This window comes from Alexandromys fortis, unplaced genomic scaffold (genome assembly GCF_014885135.2).
Source record: "Alexandromys fortis isolate MF-2015 unplaced genomic scaffold, M_Fortis_MF-2015_v1.1 scaffold_89, whole genome shotgun sequence".
NCBI classification, from domain to species: Eukaryota; Metazoa; Chordata; class Mammalia; order Rodentia; family Cricetidae; genus Alexandromys; species Alexandromys fortis.
Genome location: NW_026067973.1, coordinates 7,969,327 through 7,980,462, shown reverse-complemented (window position 1 = coordinate 7,980,462; position 11,136 = coordinate 7,969,327). Strand labels below are relative to the sequence as shown.

The 11,136-nt window shown below is 37.7% G+C and overlaps 1 protein-coding gene across 3 annotated transcripts in view; it reads right to left on the bottom strand.

Moving 5' to 3' along the window:
• Rdx (radixin) overlaps positions 1-11,136 on the bottom strand; it is a 65,307-nt gene that overhangs the window by 17,466 nt on the left and 36,705 nt on the right. For 2 of the 3 annotated variants that reach the window (XM_050156302.1, XM_050156301.1), the window contains exons 11-14: positions 8,205-8,365; positions 6,839-6,931; positions 4,419-4,661; positions 1,313-3,727 (exon numbers count right to left, since the gene is read on the bottom strand). In XM_050156302.1, coding sequence (XP_050012259.1) covers positions 3,563-3,727; positions 4,419-4,661; positions 6,839-6,931; positions 8,205-8,365 — 662 coding nt within the window. In that variant the 3' untranslated portion in view covers positions 1,313-3,562. Of the gene's footprint in view, positions 1-1,312; positions 3,728-4,418; positions 4,662-6,838; positions 6,932-8,204; positions 8,366-11,136 lie in introns of those variants that run through there. The other variant, XM_050156303.1, reaches the window with a different exon arrangement.

The following is an 11,136-nucleotide window of genomic DNA, read 5'->3' as shown; positions in this document are numbered from 1 at the left end:
TCTGCTCCTGGCAGCACCAGCTACTTCAAGAGGAAGATGGGCATCGAAGAGGATCCTTATGGAGTTTGATAGCCATTTGGGCAAGAAACTGCTCTTGCCTGGACTGTTGCATAAACTGGACACAGAGAACCCGCAGAGAGAGGACTGCTGAACTTGCCTAAAGGTGAGATGGTCTTTCGGGGTTCCTGCTTCATAGAAGAGTCTGCGAGACATTCTGCAGGACACAGCAGAAAGTGACTAAACTGTCTTTAAAATTTCCTGCTTCATGGAAATGTCTCTGGATACCATGGGCCTGTAGGCCGAAGATGGATGCCCCAACAGTACAGAGGAACTTTGGGTGACTGTCCAGGCAGCGAGATGTCTCTGTCATTTCTAGAGTTTTCTTACTCAAGTATTATTATATCCTTCTGGAGTCTTTGATGGAGTTGAAGAATGAATAGTTATAATTTTCCTTAGTTATGATAAGATATAAAATAGATATAAATATTGTAACTGTAATTCTTACTTGATAACTGTTTTGTTATATGTAATTTTGCTATGTTAAAGTTAAAGCCTTTCTTTTTTGTTTAAACAGAAAAAGGGGAATTGATGTGGGAGTGATTTCTTAATAATAAAGAAACTGCCTCGGCCCTCATAGGACAGAAAGTTAGGTAGGCGGAGTAGACAGAAGAGGATTCTGGGAGAAAGAAGCTGAGTTGAGAAGTCCCCATGATTCTCCTGCTCCAGACAGACGCAGGTTAAGATCCTCCCTGGTAAGCCAGCTCGTGGGCTACACAGAATATTAGAAATGGGTTAGAACAATATGTAAGAGCTAGCCAATAAGAAACTGGACCTAGCCGGGCCAGGCAGTGTTTGAAAGAATACAGTTTCCATGTAATTATTTCTGGGTATAAACTAGCCATGCGGGCGGCCGGGTGCCGGGGACGCAGCCCTACCGCTCCAATTTCAACAAGACTGAAGCAATTCTACACTCACAGTTGACTGCTCTGACAGCTTTGGGAAGACTAAAGGTACTTAGCATAGAATATAAAGAACACCAGATTGTAATAGAGAGAAGAATCGTCAAGAGGAAGCCCTGTCTTCCTTGGGAAAAAGAAAAAGCAATGCCTGAACTCCCAAATTATCTTCAGATGTCAAAAATCTAAGAGTCACTGTGACCTCTACAGGATAAAAGGGTGATGAAAAAGGAAGTCTATATAAGGATTCAAACTTTTCTCCTAAGATGTCATATAGTTAGTTCATGGCTCAAACTATAATTTCAAGAAATATATGAGAAAACCATGTTAAATAACAACAGTGGAACTCAAAGGCATGAGCTTTTGTCTCTTTATTGTTAACCAATGAATATTATCCAAAATTAGAGATGTATATGTAATTTACTTGTACAACATGAAATTATGCTAATGGGAAATTACCAAATACTCATTAGTGTGTTTTTACATTGCTATATGAACATGTGCTCTTAAATGCTAATGATAAACGTTTTAATTGGTTTAATCTCTATGAAAACCCATATTGCAAATGGCTGTTCCTGTTTAGAAAAATCCATACAACTTTAAAAATGTATTAAACCCATTTTAATCCTAATCTACAAATAGACTATTAACAGCAAATGTAACTGTAACCTCTCAACACTGTAACAACTGGTGCAGCAATGATCTTATACACAATGCAAATAGGGGAAAATCAGTGAAAATCCATGGGAAGTCAACTCTTCTAGCAATAAGGACTATTGCTCTAGAGTTTTGGGAAAGAGAATGCTCATGTTTCCAGGTAGGCCAGTAAGTCCTACCATCTCCCCCTCTCATGTATGGAAAGCAGAAACATTCCCTCACAAATGATTTTGAAGCATGTGCACAACCACTGTACAACCGTCACTTCAAGGTTAACCAGTTGTCTCTTGTCCTACAGAATCCAAAAAATATATTAAGCAAGACCTTTTCTTTTCATAATGTCTGCCCAAAATTATTCCTTTTAAAGTCAGCAAAATAAAAAAAAAAAGCACGAGATATTTTCAGACATAAATGGAACCTACGGTGCATGAAAACTGCTTAATAAATGGCAATTGTAATAAAGGTAAGTTTGAGTGCATAATACCGAATGGAACGTAGCTGAACCACACAGAGAAAACAAGGCTTTCTGTATCTTCAAACTCAGGTGCTTCATGGTCAAAGAATATAAGAGCATCTTTCTATGCAGAAAGACTTTTCAATAAGACATAATTGAAATGAGATTTGATTTTAGAGACTGCAAATAAAACAAGCAGTGATTTAGAAACCAAATATGCTAAGATGATGTATTCCCCACCACGAATAAAGGACGAGAATCCTTCGCTACAAAGGCAATGTCTTACTTCCTCAGACACAGACGACCCCTCAGCAAACAGCACACCAGTGACAACAAACAATATCTGAACACACATCAGAGCCTCACAGTTCAACAAAAAGGCAGTTAAAGCATTAGCACTGGAATCTCCAAAGTACATTCAATGAAGGGCACGACTGAGACGGTCTATGGATAGCAGACATGCAGCGCACACACACTGTGTGGGGACAGTCACCACAGTGTACAGTGAGGTAGTATTACTTCCTTGGAACTGATGCTTTCATCTGCTGCCCTTGCAGGAGGGTCCAGGTTTGTTCCTTTTGACAATTAAAATCAGTTACCATCTTCTATTAGACATCTGTTTCTACAGCAACCTAAGAACAAACCTTGAATTTTTTTCATAGACCACTTATTCGCAGGCAGAGTTTTAATCAATAAATTCTCCTAGGACTGATGCCTGCTGGCTCCATCTCTGAGGCAGCAGGCAAGAAAAGCCATCAAAGGATTATAGGACATGTTACACCAATCACTTGAGCTGGCAATGATGACTGTGCTTAAGGAAATGCAAAGTAACCACCCAATAATGTAATTAAGGGATTTCTGTAATAATTAACCACCTCTGCACACTGTACTGTTCAATGTTCTAATCGTCTTGCGATGCAGTCTCCTACACAATGGCTGCTGTCTCATCGACCCTGTGTCTGTTTACCCCGATACCTCATCTTCAACACCTCCAGTAAGTGATGTGTATGACACCAACATTATGGCTCTGCCATGACAGGGCATGAGAAGCCACATTGAAAACACATGAGTGAACATGGAAATGTATGTAGGTCAAACATGGAAAGGGCAAAGAAAATTGAGTTCATTAACTAAGCATGCACTGAAATGTTCACCGTCATCCTAAGATGTACACCGTGCTCAAAGCACACAGACACATTTATCAGACATGGTCATTAGTGTTAATATTCAACTGAAAAAAATCAAACAGAAAAAATGAAAAATGTACAAAGAGATGACAGGATAGCATTATCAATTCCCTGGCCAAAAGAAAAATGACCAAACATGACATCACACTGCCTTAATGCTGAAGAGCGCCCTTCAGACTTCTGCTAGTGAGCACAGTCAACTGCTGTGAGTGCTTTGGCAAGGTGGGATGCATTCCATCCATCTGCATGGCCTGCTTTTCTCTGGTGGTGGTTCAGCTTAGGAAGGACATGTATCACAAGAACAGCTCTCACATTGCTTCAAACTCATCGATACGCTGCTTCGTATTGCCTTGTCGAATCTGTCGCAGAGTCTTGTACTTATCGCGGCCTGCTTTGACATTCTCGGCATGAAGAACATCATTCTGTGTTTTCTTGGTTTCATCTCTGGCTTGGGCTAATTCTGAACTTAATGCCTGAATTAAAAAAAGCATTATTATTACATAGAGTTTAACAAATTATGAAAAAAGTTTAAAGATTCAAAAATACATGCATACCAAATCTGACTCTTTAATATATTCTTAATCTTTCCACTGTGGAGTGTTTTTTTTTTTTTTTTTTTGGTGGTTTGCCTGCATGTCTGTCTGTGGGAACTTACAATTATGAATTGTCATAAGGGTGCTGGGAATTAAACCCGGGTCCTCTGAAGGCCCAGCCAGACTGTTCTCTTAACTGCAGAATCACATCCAGTCCCACAAGCTTCTTTTGTTAGTAACTGTGATAGGGAGGAATACCCATGGCCTTTCTTTTCTTTACTTTTTGAACCGTTGAATTACGCTGAAATTTCCTACTCTGACCTAATAATATACATTTAATAAACTGATCTTTTAGTTTTAAAATATGAATAATTCTGATAAAATATTTTAGATCAAGTGTTGCTTGATCGCTGTTTTAAAGACTAACGTAATTTTACATAGTACTAGATACTTTCTCCCTCTGAAAATAAACCCATCTATAATTGAAAACTCATAGTTAGCAAAGCCCTTGCTAATGGTTGTGTAATGGAAGCAACGAGAGGCTTGTCACTTCAGGACAAATAAGAAGAGCCAATCACAAGGCTGGCCCGGACTGCAAGGGTTCTGAGTGCACGCACAGCCGCGTCAGTACCTGGAGCTGCTTCTTCACACGTTCATTCTTCTGTGTTTCCGTCACCCGCTCCTCCTCGCTTCTGTGGTCCATCACCCCCTCGCTGGACAGCTCGGCACTGGCCTCGGCGCTGGTCTCGTCCTGCTCGTCATGCTCGTTCTCCGTGGGAGGGACAACTGGCGGAGGGGGAGGGGGAGGGGGCGCAGACATCACGGTTTTTAACTCTTCTTTGGTCTTTTCCAAGTCTTCTTGAGCTGCAAAAGCCTGAACATTGAAAATAAGTTTGTTAAACTGGGAATAAAAATACTTTATTCTGTCTTTGTAACAAAAAAATATATTTCAAGGTAATCATGATAAATCCTTTTCATAAAACCTCCATTTTATAGGATTCTAGCAGATAGGAGGCATAAACATTTTTTAAACTTAAATCTGTACAATGCTGAGAAATGTCACATTTAATAATTATATATGAGGCACAAGCAGAAAAATAAAGAGTCAGTGGAATAACCAGACTGTCATTACTCTAATACAGTGGTCAATTAAAATCACTCAGCTAACAACGGGTTAACCAGATAAGTCATCTCATATAATACAACATAAAATATCCAAATTACTGATGATTTGGGAACAGTACTTCTTGGGTTGCTTAGAAAAGTCTCACTTTCCAGTCTCATCCTATGTCCTATTAGGAGTACTCTATTTCACTCTCAAAGGGTTCCTAAACTATGGAATCTCCCATAACAATTCCTTAAGCTTGAAGAGCTTAATGGTTGAATTTTAGAATCTAAATATAATCTAACATTACATGAGATAAAAATTCAACAAAATGGAATTATATAAACAAAGATTTCATTTCAAACATAAATAACTGTATACAAAAATATAAGAAATAGGAGAGAATATACACTGTTCTAAAATAATGTCCTAGCTTGTAGGACTGTAGTTTTAATTTTAATTAATTTTTGTTGATTTCTATGCATTTTTTAATTGCTCATAGAACTTGTAGCTGTAATATATTTTAAAAGTTTGTATGACTCTAAAGTTCATAAATCCATCTCTAAATAGGGTCTATAAAATTCTCATGACAAAAGCAGTATAATAGGAAGACTAACCATTTTACCTCCTTTCTACATGTAGTTTATATTTTTGCATATATACATATAATATGTCAAAAATGTTCCAATTATTGAACTGTCTCAAAGAAATTTAAGAACAGGAAAAAAATGTCATAGAGTAAGAGTATTTTACTGTAGAAAAACTGCTGCGTATTTCATGTGCCTTCCTTGGATATAAGCATCCTAAGTGCACTCTAAGTTGATGTTATGGAGTGAGACTCGTTGTCTCTGTGCCGTCCCTCCAATTCCAAGCTTGACTTCTGCACTTGTGAATTCTCATCAGAAACCTTAGCAGCATCCACTGCACCCTTAACAGTTACAAGCAGTTAAAAGGCTGCTGGGGAAGGAGCTTGGGAGACGACCTCTCCCTGAGGAGCAGGGAGGTAGTGGTTGCTCAGAGAGACATTTTCCTCACTGGTGCAGCCACTGGCAAGCTCTGTAACCCTAACAGACTCACTGGTCCATTAAAAAGAAAGCAACCCAGGAAAGTAGAAGGGAGATGCTGTGTGGGAAGGACAAGCACTCAGCGGGAGCAGCAGTGGAGCTAGAGGGAGTAACTGGGTGAATATGGCAGACTATAGTATGTGCACACAGGGGAAAGTCATAGTGCCCATGACTTAAAGCATGCTTGAAGAAAAAAAAAACCCAAAAAGAAAACAAGAAGTCTTACTAGTAAACTACAGCCTAACTCAAGCTCGCCTGACGGGCTGCTATGCTTCTGTCTACCACAGAGTGTCTAACTCTTCAACCCTTTACATCTCACTACGGCACCCTTCGGGCACTTATGAGCATCCAATATCCCAATCCATACTTCACATTGATTAGGTCTGGGGTTCTTTTTTGTTCTGTGTGTTTGTCTTTATAAAATCTTGCTCACTCTGTTAACTGTGCTCTGAAATCTTAAGCCTGGTATCGCATATCCCACCATTGTGCATCAGCAAATGTTTGTTTGATGCCCTATAGCTAAGTTTCTATTATCCAACTGTCACCTAAATCTTCTAACTTTTGTGAAGTCACACCTGATTGTTGGCTATTCTTACTTACTCTACTAACTCAATTCTTTCCTATATGGAAGAGTCAACAACCTGCTTCATCCCTTAATCATTTCCAATCTTAAACTAATTTATTTCTCAAGACCCAACTTAAATGCTTATGACTTTCCCAGGTATCTGTCTGGTTCCCCTAGATGATCACCTCTTATGCATCCCCCAGGGACTGAGCATGTACCAACCTCACATCACCTGTACAGAGCAAGCAAGCACATTCCTGGCTCACTAACAGAGCAGCTATTCAGTAGACGCTACCACACAACAAAACAGTGATTACTTTGTGTTGCCACTCAGTAGCTTCCTCTTCCTTTTTCTTCTTAGCTTCCTCTAAAAGTGCAATCTTGGCAGTGAATTCAGCAAGTTCTGCTGCCTAAAAATAAAATATTTATATATTATAAATACTGGAGACAATATTTTTTAATATTCTGTTATAATTCAGTCAAAAATTTTTCAGGTACATGCTTTGGCTGTTTTAAGTTTCTCTTAGTCTTCCATCTTTAAAAAACGGCAGATTTCCTGAAGATTTTAACTAACTTCTTTGAATAGGTACTTAATATAATGAGATAGATAATACAAGGCAAAAGTTAAAATACTTTTTTCTACAGATGAGCAGTTACTTACGTTTCATTAGTAAGAGCTTGAAATGTAAGAGCATGTTTTAAAGTTTATTAAACAAATAAAAATCATATAATATTCTGTTATTGCAAAGGCACTTTGTCAACAGTCTCATCTGATTCCTCACCAGTTCTATCTTCAAAGAGAGAAAATGAGAAGTTCAAAAAACAAAGGACAGGTGTGACATCAAACACCTGGAATCCATGCTCTCTTGGTACTTAGGAAGTGGGAACAGATAATCAAGATCAAGAGTTCAAAGGTTGCCTAAGTTACTAGCAAGACTCTGTCTACAAACAAGATTCAAAGACATTCAGTAAATAAACCCCTGAATTAATAAGATTTGGAATCTTCTGTGTCGTGCATATTCTCATTATTTGGAAGTACATCAAATAAACAAAACTTCAACCAGTCATGGCTTATGACATCCAGAAACCAAACATGCTATCTTGATTTATCAAAGTGCAAGGCACCACCACATATCTTACTGCAGAGCCAGTTCAAAGTCAAAGTCAGTGGTTGTCAACCTGTAAGTCACAACCCGTTTTGGGAAAGTCACAAGGGTTGCCTAAGACCATCAGAAAACAGTATTTACATTATGATTTCTGACATTAGCAAAATTACACTTATAGAAACAAAAATAATTTTTTGGCTGTAGGTCACCACAGCATGAGGAACTGTATTGAAGGTCACAGCATTAAAAAGGTTGAGAACCAGTGGCCTAAGTGAATGAAAATCCTTTTGTTGGCCACTAGTTCCACTTAAAAGGAAACTGTAAACAGAATATACTTTCTGAAAGAAAATATATTTTCAATCTTTAAAAAGGAAATATATGACTCAAACAGATAGACCCCTTCATGCTGTTTGGGTTCCGATTTAGTTTTTTAATTTTTTCAGGCAGAAATAATGTTCAGTTCTGTCACTTGTTGCTATCCCTTCGGCACGCTTTCTAGAAAGTCAATACTTGGGTTTGCCATCATGCCAAGTATTTGGTGAAGTTTAGCTTTTCCCAAGAACAAGCAGGGCCTTACCAGCTGCTCCTGGTTCTTCATCTGGTCCGCAGCCTGCTTGGCTATGGCAGATTTGGCCTCCTCCGCAGCCCGGCGCTCCTTGTCTAGCCGCTCTGCCTCTTCTTTCGCTCTTTGGCGCTCCTGCTCCAGTTCCAGAGCTTTCCGCGTCTGTTCTTCTAGTTCTGTCAAAGGTTTCACCCAGCGCACAGACATGGGTTAATTTCAATCATCCTCATTACAGCATGATGCCAAAAACTTGCAGTTTCTAAAAATCAGTGTTTAAATACACAAACACTTCAAATTTAACCTTGTAAAGAGTAATAGTTTTACAAATATGTAATTCAAAACTGTAAAGACATTGTAATTCAAAACTGTAAAGACATTGAAAGTCCCTTATAGTTCAAGTTGTATAGAAGTACATACTTAATTTTTTTAAAAATCTCTAATTTTAAGTTTTACTCTGGGGGAATTAGAAAAGCTGGGGCCTGGGTAGAATAACTCAGTAGGAGAATGTCTGCTTAGATGTACAAGGCCATAGGTGCAATTCCTAGTACTGTCCAAAAGTAAAGACCGAGTTTTCTTTCTCTCTCTTTTTTTTTTTTTAAATCTTAGTAGGCACCATATTTAGAGATCTATAAATTAATACATTTAAGACCTATGGGGCTAGGGCTCAGTGGTACAAGTCTTGTCTAGCATACAAGATGCCCTAGGCTCAAGCATCTTATAGGTGATTCTTCATATCCTTAAACCATATACTTCAAAATTGGTAGTTTTGTAGTATGCTAAATTTTTATGTCTGTCAAAGTAAAAAAATTAACTCATAACAAAATTCGTAGATGTTTGGATTACAAATTAAATTTGACATAAATAGAAAATGTTATTTTCTATCAGTTTTCTGTAGAATCAATTAAAAAACAAAACAGGTACAGTCAATAGCTATTTGTAATAAAATTTTTTAAAGAATTTTTTAAAAAATTATACAAAAATCTTTTAAAATGAACATTATTCTAATCTCACCTACAAAGAAATATTTGGGTAGTCATATGACCTTATGAAGAAATGCTCAGCTTTCACCAGTGCTCTGAAACAAGGGTTAACAAACAATGGCCCGCTGACCAAAACCAATGTTATTTTACTAACGTTTGTTGGATCATCACCACACCCTCACTCAGAAGTTACATATGACTACTTTCACACGACAGCCACACCAGCAATTGAGACTGTGTAAATGCCTAAAATATTTACTCAATTACCATATGTGAGTCAAATCTGGTGAAGGATTTGATAAGAATGACAAAGAATACAAACTGTCCCCTTAGCTGGTTCATAAAAAAATCTTGAAGTTTCCATCTTGGGGTATTTAAAATAGCAACTCTTTCAAGGCAAAGGTTGGAAAAACACAAAGTCAAACAGCTTATGTCCCTACTCATGTCCGAGTGGAGTGCTCAGTCATAATGTTTATGTGGAGGTAACAGGCAGAGTTAATGTAAATTCAAACCAATAAAATTCCAGGAAGCTTCTTTTTCTTACTCATATTTGAACACCAGCATTAAACGATTTTGAAAGTCAAATAATTTCTCACCCCAAGAATCAAGTTTAGAAGCTACTACTAACATTGTAGTAACAATAACAAAAAAACAATACAGCCCAAAACTTTAAGTTTTTCTCTTTCTCTTTTCTAAGATAATGGTTTATCAATAACACTACTGATTTCCTGGGGAAAACACATAATCTTAGAAGAAAAAAAATAAGTGCAAGATCAATAATTACAATTTTTTAGAAATCACAGAACACTGGGATTGTGCATTACTGGCTAAAAAAACAACATAGTATACCTAAGCAATGATAGAATTATTAATATGTCATTGCAAAAAAAGTGAAAATTTCGATGAATAACATAATTATTATGAGACAATAATTAAAAACAATAAGGCACAAACTTTTCCCCCCAGATACAATGGTGTGTAGTTACAGTCCTGAGTATTTTGGGAGGCTGAGGCAGAATGATCAGTTTACTCTAGGAGTTCAATGTCAGCCTGGTGAATAAACAAGATCTCCTCTTAAAACACTCCAGAATATGTGTCACTCATGCCTTTTGTGTGACAAATGAGAACACATTTTCACATGTGCTGTGTATTCACTCTGTAAACAAAAAGGTATCTGGTTCCCCAAAGTGGACAGCAGCAAAGCCACACAGCAGCCCGGGACTAGCATCCTACTGGGCCAGGAAGACCAAGATGAAGACGCAGAGCTTGAGACTGAAAAAGTACTAGGAGGACAAGTGTCTGGAAAGGGGCAACCAAGGAGAAAAGTCTCATCAGATATGCATGCTATTTTGCTTCAATATATTTGCCAATTCCCCAAATATACACATAAATGAGATACTAGAAAACACACAGGAAGCACGTAGGAGACTACAGAAGCAGGGAGAGAAATCACTCTGTCAAATCAAATGACAGCATTTGAGGCTAACATAGACAAGTCTACCATCTCCTTGAGAGAAAATATTTGCAAATCATGTATTTGATAAAGATCTGTATCCCAGACATATAAGAACCCTCAGAACATCAAGAAATCCCACTGGTCAGTGGGGAGAAAATTTGAACACTTTCCCCCCAAAATAAAGAAATGGCACATGGAAAGACACTCAGCTTCATTAGGCACTGAGGTATCTAAGTCAAAATCCTAATAGTACTTAGGAAGATGATAACCCATAAGATAAGCATTAACATATCCTGGAGAGGATACAAAGAAATCACACATGGCTACAGAAACATAAAGCCATTTTCAAATCAATAGGCAGTTCCTCAAAAACTATAATCAATATGGCCAGCAATACCAAAACATACAAACATGAAAATACTAAAATAAATCTGTACATGTACATCTGTAAGTTATACACAACACAGTGAAATAGTAGAAACAATGCAAGTGCCCAAGAACGATGAATAAA